At 46.4% G+C, this 22574-nt stretch overlaps 1 protein-coding gene and 1 pseudogene across 3 annotated transcripts in view; both read right to left on the minus strand.

Annotated features, from left to right (window-relative positions):
- Positions 1 to 22574, minus strand: part of Hmgb1-ps18 (high-mobility group box 1, pseudogene 18) — a 600236-nt pseudogene that overhangs the window by 532566 nt on the left and 45096 nt on the right.
- Zc3hav1 (zinc finger CCCH-type containing, antiviral 1) overlaps positions 1 to 22574 on the minus strand; it is a 50299-nt gene that overhangs the window by 12352 nt on the left and 15373 nt on the right. For 2 of the 3 annotated variants that reach the window (NM_001398725.1, NM_173045.3), the window contains exons 2-8: positions 22315 to 22450; positions 17040 to 17292; positions 11562 to 12572; positions 11203 to 11298; positions 9975 to 10098; positions 5694 to 5868; positions 1440 to 1560 (exon numbers count right to left, since the gene is read on the minus strand). In NM_001398725.1, coding sequence (NP_001385654.1) covers positions 1440 to 1560; positions 5694 to 5868; positions 9975 to 10098; positions 11203 to 11298; positions 11562 to 12572; positions 17040 to 17292; positions 22315 to 22450 — 1916 coding nt within the window. The remainder of the gene's footprint in view (positions 1 to 1439; positions 1561 to 5693; positions 5869 to 9974; positions 10099 to 11202; positions 11299 to 11561; positions 12573 to 17039; positions 17293 to 22314; positions 22451 to 22574) is intronic. The other variant, NR_174122.1, reaches the window with a different exon arrangement.

Consider the following 22574-nt stretch of genomic DNA (forward strand, 5'->3'; position numbering starts at 1 on the left):
ACAGAGATTCTCTAGCCTCTGACTCCCAAGTGCAGAGATTAAAGACATGCCCTGGGTCTCCACTAGGGTTTTATTATTTTTGTTTGTTTGTTTGTTTCTGTTTTTGTTTTGTTGGTGGTGGTAGTTTTGGTGGAGTTTTGAGATAGAGTTTCTCTATGTAGCCTTGGTTGTCCTGGAAATTGCTCTGTAGACCAGGCCAGCCTCGAACGCACAGAGATCCAGCTGCCTCTGCCTCCTGAGTGCTGGGATTAAAGGTATGGGTTACCATCACCCAGCTCCAATTAGTTTTGGGAGGCATTTTTCTCACTTCCTGATTAGGTGGGAGACCCAGCCCACTGTGGGCGGTGCCATGCCCAGGCAGACTGAACTGTTCTCTGTAAGGTGGTAAAGTACCTTTAGAGCACTTTGCTTTATAGTAAAGTAAAGTAAGCCAGGGGAACAGTAAGAAACAGCCCTCTGTGGTGTCTCTCAAACTCCTGCCTTGGCCTGTCCTAACTTTTCCTCCCTCAGTTGTTTTTGGTAATGGTGTCTATTACAGCGACAGAGATGCTAGCTAGGACACTGTCCTAGCTAGTAAACAAGCTAGGACACTGACCCCCAACAACCGACTGACATTTGATACCCTAGCTTCTTTACTCACTGTCTAGAGGACACAGAGGAGAGGAAGCAGTGGGCATATTTCAACAAGGCTTGGTGGGAATGCCAGGTCGATCTCCAAAAGCGTTTGGTGTCACATAATCCCGAAAGTTACGTTGTTTACAACATAATGAATGGCTCAAGCCTCAGAGACAACTGGGAAAGCTAAGGACTTGAGAAAGTCTCACTTCTTCAAAACTGGCCCTGAAAGGGCAAGTGTTTGGCTACTTGCAGGCATGTCTCTGAGGCATGATCCCAAGGGGACAGGACTTTCAGTCAAGCTGGCCTTGGAGCTCATTTCTCTTTCACTTCATAACAGACTGGTGGCAGCTACCCAGAACGCCTTCCCACAGAGGTTCAACTACACATGGTGACTGGCCAAGTGCCCAAGTGGAGGAGATAAATGATCCAGAGGCAAGGCATGAAGAGCAAGTTTCTAGATGTCTAAGGCTGTCCAGAGGCCCAAGCTCTCCACCATAGTCATCCAAAACTAAATAGTGAAGGGTCCCACCCAGAATCAGAAACATAATCTGACGGAGCTGAAGAGCCCTCTAGAGATGTCTGTCCAAACCTCTGAGTACTGGGAGAGAAGTGGGCAGAGAGTCTGGAGGCTCTTCTGGGGGCTGCACAGAAAGTCTGCTGGGAACAGGGCCCCAGGCCACCGGCTATCACTCCACTCGCAGAGACTATTCCCCCAGCTAAAAAAGACCCTGGGCCTTGGGCGTGACACGGATATGCACCATCTACTCTTGTGTGCTCAGTGCCAGATTGGACAGACCACACCACCAAAGACAAGAACTCACCTTGAAAGCTTAACTCGTACTTCTGTGAACCAGCCTGGAATGGCAAAACTCCCCTGGGACAAGACTGGAAGAAAGACTCCAGGTACGCAGAGTTGATGTCAGAGCTGGTGTGGCCTGGGCTCTATTCACACAAAAATGAAGAAGACATAGGTAAAGACTTTTGGGAAATCTCTACCCTTCTATCTCACAGTTTTGCTTTAGTGACACAATCAGGGAGGCTCACAGTGCTGGCTATACTTGCTTCGAGGGCCTGCTGCAGGATATTTGATCACACTGGGAACCCCAAGACGCATTGTTTACAGAAAAAAAACAAAACAAAACAAAACCTGTTTCTAGTTGTGGTGTGGCCCAGCCCTAGCACACACCCTTAACTGGAAACAGGCAAGTGCAGACTGGACGTAAAACCCTACATTCAGGGGCTCGAGATACAGCAGTTGCCAAACACTTCCTTGAGAACTAGAGCCGAGGGGCTGAAGATAGCAATACTGCCTACATGGGGAGGAGCTCATGCTTTCTTTAGTGACATTCAGCTTTTTGCTAGGCCTTCCTTTCCTTCAGGAAAGTGCCCACCGGGAGAGAGGCCTGGAACAGAAGCACCTGAGGAAAATATCTTAGGGCCAGGGGCCTGCATGCATCCCATAGACTCACACATAATGCAGAGTGAGTCTGTCTGGGTATGTGCCAGCCAGGACATGAGGCCGGAAGAAAAGGCAGAAGACTTCTAAGCTTCAACATCCAATTATGAAGCCAAATCATGAAAATGCTTGATGCGGTGGCCACCAACACAGAGAGGGTTGAAACAGGTCACTGCCATGATTGGGTGGTATCTGGTACTCCATGTACCTCCTTTCTGACTCAAAGAACAGCCAAAAGGGGGCAAATCCTTGTAAGGCCTAGAGACTTCCTATCCTGATAGCTTGAAGCCTTGTATCCTTCAACTGTCTCTTCGGCTTTGTGCCTTAAACTGACTTTCTAAAGAAAATCTCACGCACGGGAAGTACACCAGGGAACTGACTAAATACTGTTCAGGAGTTAGGAGAAGGACTTGGATCAGCATTTGAACGTCACCTAGGTGATAGGTTGTGAACCTCACTTTGACTAGCAGGGCTCTAGGGTGTGGTGCAGCTGAAGATGGTTATGAATTCAACCCAACACAAATACAAAAATCACCCTAAAAAATAGGAGTCTAACTCATTGCATTTGAATGTTGTTGATAAAATGTTTCACTTTCCCCTTCCATCTTGTCTCTTATCACAGTTTCTAACTATATTTCATTTTATCTACCTGCCTACCTGCCTTGCCTTTTTTTTTTTTTTTAAGATTTATTTATTTCATGTATATGAGAACACTGTAGCTGTCCTCAGACACACCAGAAGAGGGCATCAGACCTCATTACAGATGGCTGTGAGCCACCATGTGGTTGCTGGGAATTGAACTCAGGACCTCTGGAAAAGCAGTCATTGCTCTTAACCACTGAGCCATCTCTCCAGCTCCTGCCTTGGCTTTTCAAGACAGGCTTTCTTTGTGTAGCTCTCCTTGGCTATCTTAGAACTCACTCTGTAGACCAGGCTGGCCTCAAACTCACAGAGATCTTACTGCCTCTGCCTCCCCAGTGCACTGCCTGGCTCATTATTTTATTAAGCGTTCTGCCATACACTGCTCCCCCTGCTTTTGACACAGGGGTCTGGAACTCACTATGTGGACTGGGCTGGCTTTGAACTCACAGAGATCCAACTACCTCTGCCAAGTGCTGGGATTGAAGGCATGTGCTACCACGCCTGCCTGACCTAGATATACTCTTTTTAAGCTTTTGACATTTATTTAGTGGGAGGATAGGGGACGTGCATGAGCCAGGGTGCCCCTGGGAAGGTCTGAGGATAGCTTGTAGAGGTCAGTTTCCTTCTTCCACCATGTGGGTCCCAGGGATCGAACTTGCACCATGAGGGAAAGCAGATAAAAGCGCATACCTTGGGGTTGGGGATTTAGCTCAGTGGTAGAGAGCTTGCCTAGGAAGCGCAAGGCCCTGGGTTCGGTCCCCAGCTCCGGGGAAAAAAAAAAAAAAAGCGCATACCTTTACCCTCTTTCCCTTTTAGTGAAAGAAGAGCCAACTCCGTATCTGCCATGATGGAGCCAAGCAGTACAAGAACTCACTCGCGTCACACTGCACAAAGGTTTTGCATTTTGTTTTGCACACTTACGATTATGTCCTAGCCCTGGCAGGATGGCTCAGCTGGTAAGGTTGCTGGTTAGACTGAGGCCGTGAATTCCATCCCCAGATCCCACATGACAGAAGGAGGGAACTAACTCTTTAAAGTTTCCCTCTGATGATCTTCACACTCACATGTATGTACACACACACACACACACACACACACACACACACACACACACACACGTGCGCGCGCGCACGCACACAATGTAATTTAAGTAATAAAATTATATCTTAACATCTTTGTAGTCTGATTGTTCCAGAAAAAAGTCTGTATTAAAGAGCTCAGAAATGGGGGCTGGTGAGATGGCTCAGTGGTTAAGAGCACTGACTGCTCTTCCAGAGGTCCTGAGTTCAAATCCCAGCAACCACATGGTGGCTCACAACCATCTGTAATAGGATCTGATGCCCTCTTCTGGTGCGTCTGAAGACAGCAACAGTGTACTGTACTCAGGTACATAAAATAAATAATGCTTTAAAAAAAAAAAGTGCTCAGAAATTTTCTTTTTTCTTTCTTTTTTCTCCCTTCCTTCCTTCCTTCCTTCCTTTCATTCATTTGTTACAGGATCTCAAAATGTAGTCCAGGTTAGTCTCAATATGTAGCCGAGGCTGGCTGGTGACCAGTGATAGGATATCATGCACCCTTATGGTTGTGGGTGAAGTTTCTCGATGTTTTATTAGGAAATGTCATCTACAGAACTAGACATACTTGATGTTTAAATTACATTTACTTACTTCTGTGGGGGAAATGGAAGTCAGGTTCTCAGGTTTGGTGACAGGCACCTTAGAGTCAGTGGCCCTAAATTTAAATTTAAATACCTCCTATTCTCTACTGATAGCTCTTTCCGGTCTCTGGCACTAGTGTCACTAGGATAAATGTTTCCTGATCTTTCTTCCTTATCTGACAGAACATTGAACACATAACATAGGAACCAAGAGCCTATAGTTTATTTTCATCTTTCCCAAGGTTAATCAATTTGGGCTTATAATGTCTACTCCCACAGCACTTGACAAAATCACGTCCATGCAACTACACTTTAACAGCATGTTTGGCTTGACCACGAGAAGAGTCTGGACAGTTCCATGACACAGGAGCCCACTGTGGACAGAACTCTGTTCCGCCTGGCCTCGAGGGAAAGCAGATCAATACAGGGACCGAGACATCAGGTCTGGCACCGAGCCTATTTCAAAACAGCAACTCTGCCCCACTCCTTGCTCATTTAGGTTCCTTGGAAGATTCTTTGATACAATGCGTGTGCTGCTGAGACCTTTGGAAAGCACTGTGTGCAGCACTGAGGATGGAGGGACCCTTGTAGAGCCCCCTCCCTACCACATACCTACTGCACACAGCCTCCCACAGCACCCTTGTCTCCATAGGACACATTACACTCCAGCAGGCATGGTGGCCTCCCAGTGGCACCCCTGCCCTGCAGGTAAGGTGTTTCTCATAGAGACGTTGGGTCCTTCTAATGCATCTTTCTTTGCTTTGGCAGCTCCGATGTCCCCTCACTTCAAACTAGGAAGAACCTCATTGTCATTTCTTTGTCCTTTACTCTTGGCTTCGTTTGTTTCTTTCAAAGTCATTTTGATTCGAAGACATTTCTCGCTCTGCCTTTTCCTCCTATCCCTCACCCCTTTAAAGCTATGAATCAAAGAAAAAGACATTTTCACAAAAGGACAGATGCTCAGCTTATCCAGATTCTACTCCTTCTTACTAAGTCACCGCTGTGGGTCAGCCTAGAAGCGTCAAGTTCGTGTAAGTCCAAACTCTGACTGAATCCTGGTGACCAGACATGGTTAGAGCAGGTTAAGGTGTTCAGCCAGTACAACAGCCTTGGAGACATCCCTCTCCCCAGGTCTCCTGAGTCCTCATTTCCACCCTGTGTGCTGGCTATATATCTGGAACTGATACACAGAAAGCTAATTCACAGCTCTGGGCATCTTTCAGAATGAGAAAGAGGGACATATGACTGAACTGGGTCTCCCAAGTGAAAAAGCCTCCCAAGGGGCTTGCTTCTTCCCCCTCAAAGGGAAATGGTACTCACCTCATTCCCATACTGGATATATTCATTAAATTCATTCTTCCAATACCAAATCCACTTGGTGGCGAAGACAGCACTAAGTGGCTTTTCCTCATATGAGGGAGTGGAGAGGCGTCGGATGGGGTAGGAGTCACAGGTCATTTTCTGGAAATTGATCTGATGGTTTTCTATCAAAATGCTTCGAGAGAAAGGTAGAAAGTTTACTTCAGTGACCTCTATTTCCAGCATTCTGGTTACCCCTACCATGAGCATAGAATTTAAATTTTAGGGCTGCAACGGGTCTTTAAATGTTCTGTCTCCATTTCTCTGACTCTTTGCATTCTAAGTGGTATTGAGGATTGAGCCTAAATTTCCTTTGCACAGCTCCCGGTCTAACACATAATAAACAAAACCCTGAAATACAGACAGGTAACTTGTCTGTACAACATATGCGTGGTGGTTTGAATATGCTTGGCCCAGGTAGTGGCACTATTAGGAGCTGTAGCCTTTTTGGAGGAAGTGTGTCAGTCTGGGGGTAGCTTTAAGACCTTCCTCCTAGCGGCCTTCAGATGAAGATGTAGAACTCTCAGCTCCTCCTGCACCATGCCTGCCTGGATGCTGCCATGCTCTTGCCTTGATGATAATAAACTGAACCTCTGAACCTGAGTTGCCTTGGTCATGTGTCTGTCCATAGCAGTAACACCCTAACTAAGACAACAGGTAATGGTTTCCCCAAAAAAGACAATCCTGCTGGGTGTGGTGGTGCATTTTAATCCCAGGACTCAGGAAATAGAGGCAGAGGAGTCTCTAAGTTGGAAGCCAGCCTGGTCTACACAGTGAGGCCTTAATGATGAATGAATGAATGAATGAATGAATGAATGAATGAATAAATAAATAAATAAATAAATATATAAATAAATAAATGCAAAAGAGAGATTCCTTTTTTTCCCTCATTAAAAAAAAAAGGTTCCCAGTGGCTGGAGAAAGGCTCAGCGTGGCTGGTTAAGAACATTGGCTGCTCTTACAGAGGACTTGGGCTCAATTTCCTGAACTCACATGGTAACTCACAACCATTTGCAACTTCAAGAAATCCACACATGCAAATGGCCAAAATCACTCATACACATTAAAGAAATTTAAAAAATCTTGGGGCTGGGGATTTAGCTTAGTGGTAGAGCGCTTACCTAGGAAGCGCAAGGCCCTGGGTTCGGTCCCCAGCTCCGAAAAAAAGAACCAAAAAAAAAAAAAAAACTTTACATAAAGGGAAAATGTAAAGTAATTCCCCCCTCCCCATAGAAAGAATAAAACTGTTCATAAAACAAATTGGCTTAGTGTTTAGAAACTCATTTTTTCAACTAAAACAAAAGAAAAAGATTTATTGTAATTCAAATAGTCTAAATAACATAGGAACTATAAGAGGAGTGACAAGGTCAAATATCATAGCAATAGTAAAACACTATCAAAAAAAAAAAAAGAAAAAAAAGGGGGCTGGAGAGATGGCTCAGCAGTTAAGAGCATCCGACTGCTCTTCCAGAGGTCCTGAGTTCAATTCCCAGCAACCACATGGTGGCTCACAACCATCTGTAAAGAGATCCGATGCCGTCTTCTGGTGTATCTGAAGACAGCTACAGTGTACTTATATATAATAAATGAATAAATCTTTAAAAAAAAAAAAAAAGGACCGGGCTTGGTGGCAAATGCTTTTTATCTCAGCACCCAGGAGGCAGAGACAGGGAGATTTGAGTTCAAGGCCAGCCTGGTCTACAGAGCAGTCAGGGCTACACAGAGAAACCCCACTTTAGAAAACAAAGTGAAAAACCCACCATTTACCTTTTTTGCTTTCCTACTTCCATGTGTACAAGATAGCTTTCTTTGTTTTAAAGATTTACTTACTTATTTATTTATTTATTTTTTAAAGATTTATTTAATATGTATGCAGTGTTCTACCTGCATGTATGTCTGCAGGCCAGAAGAGGGCACCAGATCCCATTACAGATGGTTGTGAGCCACCATGTACCTGCTGGGAATTGAACTCAGGACCTTTGGAAGAGCAGACAGTGCTCTTAACCTCTGAGCCATCTCTCCAGCCCTTATTTATTTATGTATATGAGTACACTGTAGCTGTCTTCAGACACCAGAAGAGGACATTGGATCCCCATGACAGATGGTTGTAAGCTACTATGTGGTTGCTGGGATTTGAACTCAGGACCTAAGAGCAGTCAGTGCTCTTAACCACTGAGCCATCTCTTCAGCCCCACAAGATAGCTTTCTTTACAGTTCTTTACATAACTTTACAACAGACTTCATTTCTTTTTTTTTTTTTCTTTTTTTTTCTTTTTTTTGGAGCTGGGGACCGAACCTAGGGCCTTGCACTTGCTAGGCAAGCGCTCTACCACTGAGCTAAATCCCCAACCCCCAGACTTCATTTCTATTTGTGGGTTGTATGAGTTCTTTAGGTGTGATGTGAGGGGCTATGTCTATTGTGTGTCTATGGTGTGTGTGTGTGTGTGTATGATGTGTTGTGTATATGACATGTAATGTGTGTGCAATTGATAGGATGTGTATGATACATCAGTAAAGTAAGTATGGTGTGTGTATAAGATGTGCATGTATGTATGTGTATTTATGTATATGATGTGTGTTTTTATGTGCATGTATGTATGTGCATGATGCGTGTGTGCATACAAGCACATGCATGTAGGTCGAAGAACTACTACATGTAGAGGTCAATTCTCGCCTTCCCCAGTGTATTCTGAGAGTTGAACTTAGTTCACCCTGATTACACAGCTGTGATTTTATCTGCTGAGCCCTCGTCAACATACACAGACCCTCAATATGCTTCAAGAGAGCTGATGCTCTGATGCTGAGTGAAAGCTTGAGAGCTGCTGTTCTGTTTGTTTGTTTTTAAGATTTATTTATTTTATACAAGTACACTGTAGCTGTCTTCAGACACCAGAAGAGGGCATCAGATCCCACTACAGATGGTTGTGAGCCACCGTGCTGTTGCTGGGAATTGAACTCAGAACCTCTGGAAGAGCAGTCCTTAACCACTTTTAACCACTGAGCCATCTCTCCAGCACAACAAATTCCACTCTTTTTTTTTCCCCAAAAAACCTCAGAAACTTTTTAATGGTCTCTGAATAAAGTTAGCGCTGCAGGCTCATTGTTTAAGAGCCAAAGCCTCAGTTTCCCCACCTATATGGTGGGTGAAGAGCTAGTGACAGGCTTCACAAAGCCTGCAGTGTGTTGCTAGGACCTGAAGGAACTTCACCAGTTACCACGCTCCAAACTCCTCCTCAAAAATTAAACACCAGTAATTTCAAGATTGAGAGCTGGATTTATGAAGAAGGAAATGTTGGAGGGAGAGGGGGAGAGCACCAGGCAAAAAGAATCATATCTACATACGAGAACCGCTAATGCCGCCCCCTAGTGGCAGAATGCGGCAACACAGAACATCTATCTAAATTCACTTTCTTGCACACCAAAAGTAAATGTGGTCATGTGACTACCACCCTCGCCAACCCTGGCAGCAAACGCAGAAATCCAAGGCACCTTCTTAGAGGCCTCTAGAACACAGAGATGGCACACGCAAAATTGTAGGTACATATTCAAATGTCTGTACTAGACCACAGACTTACTCAAACTGTGTGTGGGGGTGTGTGTGCATGTGCACATGTGTGCAGGAAGGTTAGAGGTCAAACTTTAGTCCATCATGGGTTTTGTTTTGTTTTTTTTTTTTGAGACAGGGTCTCTCTCTTGCTGACCTGGAACTCACCATGCAGGTGAGGCTGAGAATCACCTGTCTCAAGTGTCCCAGAAGCGAGACACACAGAACACAACACACAATTAGAAGGCAGAGGACAGTTTGCTAGAGCTGTTCTCTCTTTTCGCCTTCCTGGAGCAGGGCCTTTCTTCTTTCTCTAGTTATGTGGTATACCCTGGGCTGAATGGCCACCAGCTTCTAGTGTGTGGGCCACCTCATCTGGTTTCTTTATGACTTCCAGGGAGCAAAGCCAGGTTGTCAGGCTTTGGGGACAAGCGCTTTCGTGCGCTAAGCCATCTCCCTGGCCTCCTTTACTGTTTTTAATAGTGGTGCGCTATTAGGAGTATGAGCTGACCTCTGTACTGTGCTTTTCCACAAGACACGGCTATGGATCAAACACTCATCATTGTTATGTCACTCGAGTGACTAAATCTTCCCAGAGTCTCTAGCACCAAGCAGCTTGGTGTACCACAGGCCGAGCTTGAAACTGCCCCCTGTTCAGCTTGCAGATCCCGCTAGTTAGAGGGCAGCCACCAACTTACAGTTCAACGTGGGGATCACAATAGGCCTGTTCGATAGACTCCATGTCCTGGAAGTCCCTCCAAGTGGTATATACGAACATCTGCCACCGGTAGGGCAGATGGAAGTGACTCCTGTCGCAGTGGCCTAGAGCGATAAGAAGGGTTTTACGGTCAAGTGCTGGGGTTCCTAAGCAATTCTTTTTTTTTTTTTTTCCAGAGCTGGGGACCGAACCCAGGGCCTTGCGGTTGCTAGGCAAGCGCGCTACCACTGAGCTAAATCCCCAACCCCCCTAAGCAATTCAAGATCACTGTTCAACTCCACTACTGATTTTTCGGTCAAGACCACGCTATCCCACCCGTCACTTTGGTCCCTGTTTGGATTGTGTGTCATTTACTCTGGTTCCCACGGAAACCCATTAGAAAATAAAATCTGGGTTGGAGAGATGGCTTAGCTGGCTGCTCTTCCAGATGGCCTGGGATCGAGTCCCAGCACCCACATGGCCTCTTACAACCATCTGTGACACCAGTTCCAGAGGACCCGCACCCTTTTCTGGCCGAGACTAGGAGCTCTCTAGGATAGACAGCCCTTGTCTTCCTTTGAAGTCTTAGCCTAACAGTCATCTCTTCTAGAATGAATCCCACTAACTGCTCTCACTCCATTCCAATCTGACTGGAATCGTGAATTCCTTAGGCTGGTACCTGATACCCAATTTGGATTGGGTGCCATGCATTTGCTTTTGTTTTTGTTTTAATTGGATAATTTTTTAATTTATATTTCAGATGCCAATTGCCCCACACTTGTGCTTATGCAAGCCATCTTGATTAAACACAGTGGGTCATTAAAAAAAAAAAAACAAAAAACGAACACACTTGTTGGAGGGCTTGTTGGAAAAGGGGATGGTTCAGGGAGTGAGGGACAGGAATGAGAGGGGGTAATAGGTGTGTTTATGAAAATAAAAACTGCACTACACACACACACACACACACACAAAATATTGTAAAAGATTAAAAAAAAAAAAAGACTGAAGAGACAGCAAGAGGAAAGGAGTAAAAGGGGAGGGACTAGAAAAATAGCTGAGCCACGATGGAAATGTCTTCTCCAAACATTAAACAGATCACCCTATGATCCAATTCCCTAGATCACTCAAAAGCGACAGCATGCTCTCCAGTGAGTACTGATGTGCACCACACGCACAGCAGCAGCTTCCACGGCGGCTAAAGACATCTTACAGGGATGCGGCTTACTTACTCTGTTGACAGCCCTTGTACAGATGGTCCTGACAGATTTCCTTCGGGCCATGATTATCCATCCTAAATAAAGGATTTAGGATGTAGCGTAGGAGATCTGCAAAACAAACAATGTATATCAGAAATGGGGAATCCGGCCTCACTGAGGAAGATGTCATAAGGGGGTCCACACTCATGGGCATCCCTGGATTCAGGATGCTCCTGAGAGCCTGCACAGCCCCTCTGTAGAATGAATTGTGGACACCAGGGTACCGGAGGCTAAGAAATGACAGCAATTCTCAGGTAGGTGATTCAATGCCATGGTGTTGCGTTTGTCTTTCCCTGTGCACTCAAGCCTTGCGAGTCCCCTAGGCCACTTACACTCATCGGGGTCTGATGTCATCCTTGAAGACTCGATGGCTGGGCTCACAGAGGTATGGGTGGAGTTCTTGCCAGGGCTCCCAGAGGCTGCAGCTCTGTGGCTTGAGGAAGACAGAGGCGACTGAGGCAGCCTGTTGCTCTGTACAGGGGTAGTAGTCTCCCCAGGCATAGCTAGGACCTGGCTTCTCGGACTCTGAACTCCAGAATAGACTGCTTCTTTTCCTCCAGCAATTGCTGGTTTTATGGCAAAACCACTGGTACTACTTTTAGAGACATTAGGAGTTTCATCCATAATTTGACTAGAGCCATTTGGGGCATTATGGGTGGATGCACTTGCCCACACTGGGTTTCCTCCATATTTACTCTGCAGGAATGCCTTGTCTTGGCCACTGTCAGTGATTCTGCCTGTGGTCTGCAGATCCTGGGGCTTAGCCACATTCTTCCAAGTGTCGTTAAGTAATAGCAAATTTTCCAGATCATTGGCTGTGAACTTTTTGCCTGGAATTCCTGAGACCGATGCTTTTTCCATGGTCACCCCATCAATATAACTATTTAAAAATGGGACCCGATCGATGTCTGGAGCCTCCTTCTTGCCCTTGACCTCCATGCCCATTTTCATGGCCACAGCTTCATTTCTTTGTGCCACCTTGGCAGCGGAGGCTCGACTTGATGATGAATCAGAACGATTCCTAGAAAATATGTCATCTAGATTCCCATCCTCTGAAAACTCCTGGCTTGCTCTCATTTGACTGGGTCCTTGAACACCAGCAGCCTTAGATGAGACTGGGGAGAGCTGCGCACGGTCGTGCGTCCCCAAGTACTTGAACTTCTGGGTGACATCCACAGACACATCCTCCAGGGAATCTTTACAGCTGGTGACATCTGGGCTAGGCGGACCAGATCCCAGAGGTGAGACAACAGGTGAGAGAAATTCTAGACTGTTGTGAAGGAAGCGGTCTCTGCTTTTGCTTCTGTCTCTGTGTGCGCCGCCTCTGCGGTGTGGATGGGCAGCTGGAAAGAGAAACCCAAAGAGAAAATTGAAGCTCAGGTCAGTTCCTACCTCTATGTTCTCTCTGTTTGTCCAGCCTTGTAAGTGAGTTCTATCATAGGAGATTTCTAACTGGTGGCTGCAAACCGTAGGCTGAACCTGCAACCTGGCAGAGTCCACGGCAACAGCAATACGTGGCTAAGACAAGGGAGGACCCCAAAGCTCTTCTAGCCGATCCTAGAACTTAGTGAGAACTCCATTCCCCAAGACCCCAGGTGGGGTGTCTCCTGACTCTAGTCCTGAGTTAGTGTTCATTACGACAGTGAATGACAGCTGAAGTGCAGCAAAGGAGAGAAGTGGCAGAGATGTCACTCAGTGTGATCTGGGTTCCTGAACAGGCATTTCTGACACTGAAACCAGCCGGTAAAAGACTGCTGAGATCAAGCAAAGACTTCACCTAAGCCACGAGCTTCCCAGGCTTCTTCCTCTAGCTCCCTCAGTGCCTCCTGAGGTTTGGTTGTTGCTGTGTACAGTAATGGTCTAGTTGCCTCCAGACAGTGAATCTTACAGCTTTTGTTGTGCAAAACCTAAACCCTTAATTTAAAACTACTGTGTGAATAAAGACGCTTACGACTAGGGCCTGGGCAGGAGAGAGGTGGGCGGGTCTTAGGTTCCCAGGTTTGGGGTCTGAGACTGAGAGAAGGAACCATGGGGTAGGCGGATCTCGACATGAGCACAAGGCCACGAGGGCCAGCCCGCTGGAGTAGGAGCGGCCCAGGGGGAACATGACAAGTTGTATCTCAGTGTTATTGACAGGGAAGTAGACAAAAGAGCACAGAGGTTTGATATCTGCCCAGCTCTAGTGCTTTAAGGCTTATTATAAATATAAGTTTTGTATTTGGAAACTAAATGATTTAAGGTAGAGTAGAAACCCCCAATTAATATTTACCACAACAAGTGCCCAAACTTATTATGAAGAGCCGAAATTGAAGGCAGTCGGGGCTGCTCGTGCCTATAATTACAGTGCTTGGGATGCTGAGGCAGGGGTCCAGCCTTGGCTATGCAGCAAGTTCTAGGCTAGCCTACCCTACACTATGAATATTGAAGAGGAAAAAAAGAAACCTAGAAACACTGCTGAAGCAGCGTCTTCTCTCTAGAAAAGTCCTATCTGCTAGGAAGCAGTGAAGCCGGCAGGAGTGACCTGGTGTGTGAAGTCTGTCTGTTTCGGGAAGGCATTGGAAAGGTGCGGGTGTAGGCGGGGTGGTGGGTGTAAGGCGGGGTGGTGGGTGTAGGCGGGGTGGTGTGTGTTTATGTACTGTCCTGGTAGAGGAAAGGGGTCAGCAGTAATGTAGCAGAAGCAAGCCTCCCCCGTCACGATGTCTAACTGCACAGCCTAACTGGAAGTGACAATAATATTCACATCTCTCCCACACACTGTGGGCTGCTCACAGACCTCTGAAGACACTCTGTTCAGAGCGCGGTGGCGTGAAAGACGGGCATACGTGTGCTCGGCTCGAAAACCTGGCTTTCGGTGGAATCTTCACAGCACTGTCTGGCCTTCTAAGTGTGATTTAAAGCTGCCTGACACAACACTCGTTTGTTTCCTTACCCTAAGTAAGATTAATAAATAACAAACCCACCACCATTCATAGTTTCGCTGTGAGGAAGGAATAACGATGACAGGTTCTGGGCCAAAGTCTCCTGTTAATTACACACTGTTCTCCAAGTACAAGGAGATGTAGCTTCGTTGAAGCATCTTAGAGTCAGGGATTCTACTCCCTTCATAAATTTGGCCTCTACTCTATCCACTCTACAAAGACAAGCAGAGCCAGTGAGATGGCTCCGTGGATAAAAACCACCAAGCCTGAATGACTTGGGGTTAATCTGGGGAAAGAGAGAACTTCTGTAAGTTGTCCTCTGATCTCCACTCATATGGCTATACACACACACGAAATAAATAAATAGTACAGTTGTGGGGTTGGGGATTTAGCTCAGTGGTAGAGCGCTTGCCTAGGAAGCGCAAGGCCCTGGGTTCGGTCCCCAGCTCCGAAAAAAAAAAAAAAAAAGTACAGTTGTGTCTTATGTCAACTTGACACAAGCTAGAGTTTTCTGAGAGGCGGGAACCTCAACTGAAAAAGATGCCTCAATAAGACCCAGCCGTGGGGCATTTTCTTAATTAATGATTGATAAGGGAGGGCCCCGTCCACTGTGGGTGTTTCTACCCCTAGGCTGGTAGTTCTGGGTTCTATAAGAAAGCAGGCTGAGCTGGTCCATGGTGGCATACACCATTAAACCCAGCACTAGGAAGGTAGAGACAGGTGGATCACTGTATTTGAGGCTAGCCTGGCCTCCAGATGGAGTTTGAGGACAGCTAGGTACTCAGAGTAACCCTGTCTCAAAAAAAAAAAGATAAAAAGAAAAAAGGAAGAAAGGAAGGGAGGGAGGGAAGGAGGGAGGAAGGAAGGGTGAGTAGGCCAGTAAGCAGCACACCTCCATGGTCTCTACATCAGCTTCTGGCCTCTGAGTCCCTGCTCTGCTTGAGTTCCTGCCCTGACTTCCTTCCGTGATGAACAGCGTGATGTGTGCAAGTGTAAGGCAAATAAATAAACCCTTTCCTCCCCAAGTTGCTTTGGTCACAGTGTTTCATCACAGCAATAGTGGCCCTAACTAAGACAATAATTTAATTTAGTTTAAATTAAAAGACAAAGGTTTTCAGGTCAGTACCACGGTATGTTATATGAAAATGCTTAAGAAACAGTATCGTTTCTTATCCCTTAGGACGGCTGTTTCATCAACGCTCTGGACTGAGTGAAGTAAAGTGAATCCTGTGTCTTGGGGATGGAGGATGGGACTGGGCCGGAGGAAGGAAATCAGCAGAGCTGCTATGGAAAGCAGCATGGCAGCTCCTCGAAACACCCAACGCATCGGAATGATCTAGAAATGGGCTTCTTGTTATGCTCCTGAAAAAGCCAGAGGAAGTGTCTCAAGGCACCATTTGCGCACCCACATTCACAGTGGCGCTATTCCTGAGGTGGTTACTGTGTAGAAACAAACCACTGTCCATCAAGCAATGATTGAACAAGCAAGATGAGGTAACGCCACAGTATGGGCCATTATGAAGTCTCAAAGAGAAAGGGGCTGGGGAGGTAGATCACTGCTTTAAAAAGCTTGCTGCTTTTACAAAGCCATGTTGGGTTGCCCACAACTGCTTATAACTCCATCTCCAGGGACAGCTGACACCTCTGGCCTCTGCAGTAACCTGCACTCAAATGCACACACCCACCTCAGCTCCCACACACATACGCACAACTTTTAAGATGATAAAATATTTATAGGAGGACAGTTTTGGAGAACGCATCGATGGACGCGTGTAAAAATATCACAACGCATCCATACACACAGCAGACAGATGCTTTAACCACAAAACGTGCAACGTGAGCCGGGCACTGTGGTGCATGCCTTCAATCCCAGCACTCAGGAGACAGGCAAGCATCGCCATGTGAGCTGAGGCTAGCCTGGTCTATCTAGTGAGGTCCTGTCCAGCTAGTACCACACAGTGAGATTCTGTCTTAAAACAAATAATCAAGAGTATGTGATTGGCTGGAAAGATGACTCCCAGTCACCACCCTGAGCTCATCCCTAGGACTTGTAAGACAGAAGGGGAACCGACTCCTGAAAACTGTCCTGACTTCCACACGAAATAAATAAACAGTTGTCATTAAGAACAATCCATGTGCACCAGTGTGCGAATGCACACACAGAGAACAAGACTAAACAACTGGACCAAGGCTAAAAATTTCTGAATTTCAAAAAATGTTTTTGATTCCCATTTAAAAAAAAAAGCTTCAAGGACAAAAATAAAATATCAAAATAACTGTTTGGCTTCTCAGACAAAGTCTCTCTATATAGACCAGGCTGGCCTCGTTCTCCAAAGTGCTGGAATTAATGAATGCACACATGCCCCACCCCCAGGCAAACTTTTTTTTTTTTGAGACAGGGTTTCTCTCTGTAGCCCTGGATGTCCCGGAACTAGCTCTGTAGAACAGGCTGCTGTCCAACTCAGAGATCCTCCTGCCTCTGCCTCCTGAGTGCTGGGATGTTTGTTATACATAGAAGTGTGTGCTGCCACCACCGGACTATGATAAGCTCTTCTAAAGTGAGGGAATATAGCCACTCTTAAAACTGCATGCAGATCATTACTTCAATCGTATTTAGTGGTGCTATGCAGATAACGAAGTTGAGACCTTACAGGCAGATTTCTTTCCTTGCAATTTTTCTTTCTTCTTTTTGTGTGTGTTTGCTTGCATGTTTATTGAGATGAGGTTTCTCTGTGTAGCCCTGGCTGTCCTAGAGCTCACTCACTGTACAGGGAAGGCTGGCCTCGAACTCAGAGATCCGCCTGCCTCGGTCTCCTGAGTGCTAGGATGTTAAGGTGTTACTTACCATGCCCCACTTGCCAAGTCACGCAATTAAAAAGGAAAAGGGCATACCTCTCGTGCCAGGCGGGTTCCTCCTGGCGTGTTTGTTGTTGCAGATGTCCTGGATGTTCTGGACCACATCAGGACTCAGCCCGTGCTCCCTCATGATGGTCAACACCTTTCTGTCCATCAGGTTGTGAGACCTGAGACAGTTGAGGTAACTGCAGTTGCCCCGGGTGAAGTGCTCACAGATGTGGAGTCTCTCGCATGGCTGTGGCTGCCCGCAGGTCTGTTTTCGGCCCTCTCCTTTGTAACTCTTGCATATCTAGAGAAGAAAGAAAGAACAATGGGGCAAGAACAGCTGGGTCCGCCCGCCTGCTAAGGAATGCACAAGCCCCGTTTCCCATAAAGAGGAGGCGTGTCTCGGGAGACAATGCATGCTCGCCCTAGTCTGATGAAATGGATTCAACAGGTGACTTATTTGGGGATAGGAGAGTCCGAAGAAGAATTGTAACCCAGTGCTCAAGAGGCTGAGGCAAAGAGGATCACGAATTCAGTACAAAAACCTTGCATTTAAAAGAAAAGAAACTGGGCTGGAGAGGTGGCTCAGTGGTTAAGAGCACTGACTGCTCTTCCAGAGGTCCTGAGTTCAAATCCCAGCAACCACATGGTGGCTCACAACCACCCGTAATGGAATCCGATGCCCTCTTCTGGTGTGTCTGAAGACAGCTACAGTGTACTCATATACAAAATAAATAAATAAATCTTTAAAAGAAAAGAAACGTAAGGGGATAAAGTTCCTGGAAGAATTCCTGACAATTCCTGGAAGAATCAAACTCAAATGGCATACACACAGGCCATCGTAAGGGAGCACCAAAGAGGAAGTCTAGTTTGGATCCCAACTTACTCTACAGTTGAAAGGACATGTGTGTCCTATCTGCAACATTGGGATTTTGCCATTTGTCTCTGAGAGCCATAGTAGGACCTTTTTGAATGCTTTGTATGTGAGGGGTGGAGGAGTAGGAAGGAGGAGGGGTGTGAACCCTTTTTTTTTTTTTTAAAGATTTATTCTGCCTGCATGTATGGCTGAAGGCCAGAAGAGGGCACCATATCACATTATAGATGATTATGAGCCACCATGCGGTTGCTGGGAATTGAACTCAGGACCTCTTAACCTCTGAACTCTGAAGAGGTCCACCTGCCTCTGCCTCCCAGGAACTGGGGTAAAGGTGCGCACACCCCTCCCACTTTGGTTTTGCTTGTTAGCCAGAGTTAAAGGAGCACACCACTGTGCTGCTTAGCCTTGTTTTCAGGTTTTTGACACAGGGACTCGTCATGTAGCACACTCCAGACTTCAATTTATAATCCTCCTTCCCTGACCTCCCAAGTGGTGGGGGTTGCAGGCACACACCACTATGTCCAACTCAGAAAGGAAGTCCTTACCTACTATCTAAACAACCTATGGGTCATGATCCCTTTCCGGAGTGGGGGTGGAGGTGGGGATGGGGACGGTCACATATCAGGATAAGATTCATAGCAGCAGCAGAACTACCATCATGAGGTAGCAATGAAATAACTTTATGGTCGGGGGTCACCACAACATGAGAACTGCACTAAAGGGACCCAGCGTTAGGAAATTTGTGAACCGCTGCTCCAAACCAACACATCTGCACTCTAAAGACAGGGATGTTGCAATCAGGACTTACAGAGGCTGCTTTAAAGGCCAAGGCCCTAGAAGCAGCTGGGTGACCTCACAGTCCCAGTGACCTTCTAGTTTCTGTTTCCTTTTCAACAGCAGAAGGAGAATATTTGTTCTGTCTGCCTACCAAACATCTGTTGTGAGGCAGAGTGACGAAGTGTAAGACCGTATTGTAGAAAGTAAGGAGTATGAGGCAAGTGTCTCAGCCACTAGATGAAGAAAGTGATTAGTGATTAGTGATTAGCCTGACCTTGCAGGAGTCTGAAAGATGAAGATGTTTAGTTCAATAGGTTGCATAAACCAGGTCTGCCTGGACCTCTGGAATGAGTCTGGATGCAGAGACAAAGGCTGACTCCGAGAATAGTGATAAGAGTCACATCAGTAGCTTCTAAAACCAGATCCAGTGCATAAGTGCTACAGAATCTAATTCTAGACCACAGTTCTTAAAGCGTGGTAACTGGGCCATAAGCATCACCTGGACACACAGTCGTAATCCAGTGGCTGGCTTGTGGCACAGGGCCCTGGGTTCAACTCCCAGTAGCAGGTACGCCAAGCGTAATAGTACATGTCTACTACTATGAGCCCTCAAGAGGTGGAGAGAGTACGTTTGTTCAAGGCTAGCCTGGGCTACATCGGGTGATCTGTCTCTAATAAAACAAAACAAAGAGCATGTGAGGTGGTGTATACCTTTAACCCCAACTAGGGAGACAGAGGCAGGTGGATCTCTGTGGGTTCCAGCTACACAGCGGACCCCTGTCTCAAACAAACAAATAAATCACATACCCAAGAACAAGAATGTATGGTACATTGTCTATAATCCTAGCACCTAGCAGCTAAGGCAAGAGAATCAAGACTTCACTAGCTTAGGCTAGACAGTTGAGTGAGTTTCAGGACATTTTTGAGGTACAAAAAGGACAACTTAGGGGGATCAGTTCTCTCCTTCTATCATGTGGGTGCAGGGGATTGAACAAAGACCGTCAGGCTGAGAGACATCTCCCTGTCCCCAACTGTTAGGGGATGTTTTTATGCACTGTGTATTCAGTGTATTCAGATGCTAATTGCTGTGCCCAGAGATGTGGTTGCAATCAGAATGTTGGCACTGTCATCATTACCGATATCCTGTATCAATGATGTGTAAAGGTTGCTTCCCATCACCTCTGATTGGTTAATTAAAGTGCTGATCGGCCAGTCAGCTGGGCAGAAGAGAACAGGGAAGGATGAGATGAAAAAGAGGAACAGAGAGGTGGAGAGACCATGGGGATGGACCAGGAGGATTCACCATGTGGTCACGATAAGAAAGCAGACATGAGGACACTCGTGGACCAGAGCAAGCCAGGGCAAGACCAGATGGCATAGCTGGGTAGTAGTAGCCTAGTCCCCGAGTCCTCAGAACCTGCCCATCTTAGTTCGTGAAGTTTGTTAATAAAAATAGCAGGTTCCTGTGTCATTTATTCAAGAGCTAAACAGGCTAACTGGGCATAGAAACCCTCTGCAGTTATTGAAGAGAAACCCTCTGTGGTGGTTTGCATATATTTGGCCCAGGAAGTGGCACTATTAGAAGGTGTGGCCTTGTTGGAGGAAGCCTGTCACTGTGGGGGGTGGGCTTGGAGACCCCTCCTCCTAGCTGCGTGCAGTAGCTCAGTCTGTTCCTGGCTTCCTTCGGATGAAGATATAAAACCAAGCCTGCCTGGATGCTGCCATGTTCCTGCCTTGATGATAATGGACTGAACCTCTGAACCTGTAAGCCAGCCCCAGTTAAATGTTGTCCTTTATAGGACTCGAATTGGTCATGGTGTCTGTTCACGGCAATAAAACCCTAAGACACCCTCCAAAAACTACTTTTGCACCCAATAATTTTTTTTTAGGACAGGGAAGTGTATCTTGTTCACTGTTTTATTCAGTATTTCACATAGTCCCCGATGCTTGCAGGCACTTCTAAATCTTAGCTGATGTAAAACAACCAATGGCACCAGAGGGTTTGAAGCTTTGTCCAAGGTTGCACAGGAAGTTAGAGGCAGAGTCCGGGATGCTGAGCGATGCTAAGGGGACTGAGAACATCCCACTCTAGGGAAGAGGAGGGGAAAGAAGGGGAGCAGGGAGGGAGGAAAGAGATAGAAGTGGAGCAGAGCATTCTAAGCACCTAAGGAAGACCTGGAGCTGGGAAAGGAGAAAGCATGTCTTCTCCCCATCAACCCACTCTTACGCCACGCCCTGCCTTCCGCGCTCCTGGAGCTCAGGGGACACCTCAAAAATCACCTGTTGTGCCAAGTCTTTAAATGTCCCAAAATGGTCAGATCCTCAAGAAATAAATCTCCACTGGCTAGCCTGTCTTATCTAACAGAACTCCAACCTTCTTGATAGCTGCCAATCGCTTTTACCCTTCCACCCGTTCCTGTGTTGCTCCGTCTCCCTGTCTGTCTTCTGCTCCTTCCTGTCTTTCTTCTCCCCTTTCCGGTTTTGCTCTGTCTCCCGTTTTGTGTGAGGCTGGTATGACTTTGTATTGTGGATACACTCAAGGATACACTCAGGGGTTTTTCTCGGGTCAGACATGGTCCCTGGAGCAACATCAACCGACTCTCCACTCTGTAAGCCTACGCAGATGAGACTTCACTTATCTACCATGGTCTTTCCTCTACTAATAGAAGGTCTTTCCTTTACTAATAGAAGTCCTTGACAGCCAGCTACTCAACTCTGCCGGAAACTACATTTCTCCGCCCCCCTCTCAGCTAATATGACCATGTGACAAGCACTGGCCAATGAGATGTGAGCAGATGTGCTACACGCCGCGCCCAATTTTCTAAAAGATAAACTAAAACTGTTCAACTTCAACTTCCCTTCTACAATCCTACTGACTAAAAAGTGGCGACCAGTGAGAAATCCCTGTACTAAGAGATGGAAGCCACATGCTGAAGACAACAGGCGCTAACTCACTAGCACGAGTCTTGCAAAAAGGTGTTGGACCCTCTACCCGACCATGCTGTGTATCTGCTCGCCGGGATCCATGAAGGATCCAGAGGTACCATAGTTCTGTGACGGTCCACAGTAAACACTTTAGGCTCTTCTGGCCATTCCGTCTCTGTTTGCAACTACCCAGAGGGGAAAAACAGCAACAGAAAAACTGTTTACTCGTCTCCACGTCTACGTTCCAATAGACTGTTTCTAGACTGGTTTTAGTCCAGGTTTGGCGTCTAGACTATAGCCTACAGACCCATGATGAGGCTATCAAGGAGAAAAAAGCTTAAAGTATATTTTCCTAATCACTGAATTTACGGTAGGAGTCTCTGGAACAGTGGCACAACCTGTACCTGCATCTCCCAGGCATCTTTCCAGCTTCGATCCCAAGGCTACCCTGATGTAAAAGCCTTAACCAGTCCAGCTACCATCATGTCCTTAACCCGTCCTTGTTCACAGTGGAATCCCTGGGCAGCCTAGTGAAGGAGGCATGTGTACCCAAATTCTTCTTTTATTTGTTGAGACAGGGTCTCACCAAGTAGCCTTGGCTGGCCTAGAACTTGTTACGTAGACAAGGCTAGCCTCAAACTCAAATAGATCTGCCACCCAAGAGTGCTGAGATTAAAGGTGTGCACAGCATGCCTGTCTTGCACATAATTCTCTCGCCTGGTGTTTAAAGTGAGAACCAGGACCTACCTCGGGCAGGAAAAAAGGGTCGCTTTGGACCAGGAGGCAAGCTAGCTCCTCTTGGTTAAGCCCAGAGAGCTCATGATTCTTCAGGATCTGGAAGTTCTGTTCCGAGAGAACATCGTGAGAATATTTGCAGAGGTTCCTGGAAGGAAGGAGGACAACCATCAGTGTTTGTACTTCATAATGAAATGAAAAAACCAGAAGGCAGCCATATTCACATGACATGGATGTAGAAAGTGGGCCAGGAGAGAGGCATCTCTGAGTTC

Source organism: Rattus norvegicus, chromosome 4 (genome assembly GCF_036323735.1).
Source record: "Rattus norvegicus strain BN/NHsdMcwi chromosome 4, GRCr8, whole genome shotgun sequence".
Taxonomy (NCBI): Eukaryota; Metazoa; Chordata; class Mammalia; order Rodentia; family Muridae; genus Rattus; species Rattus norvegicus.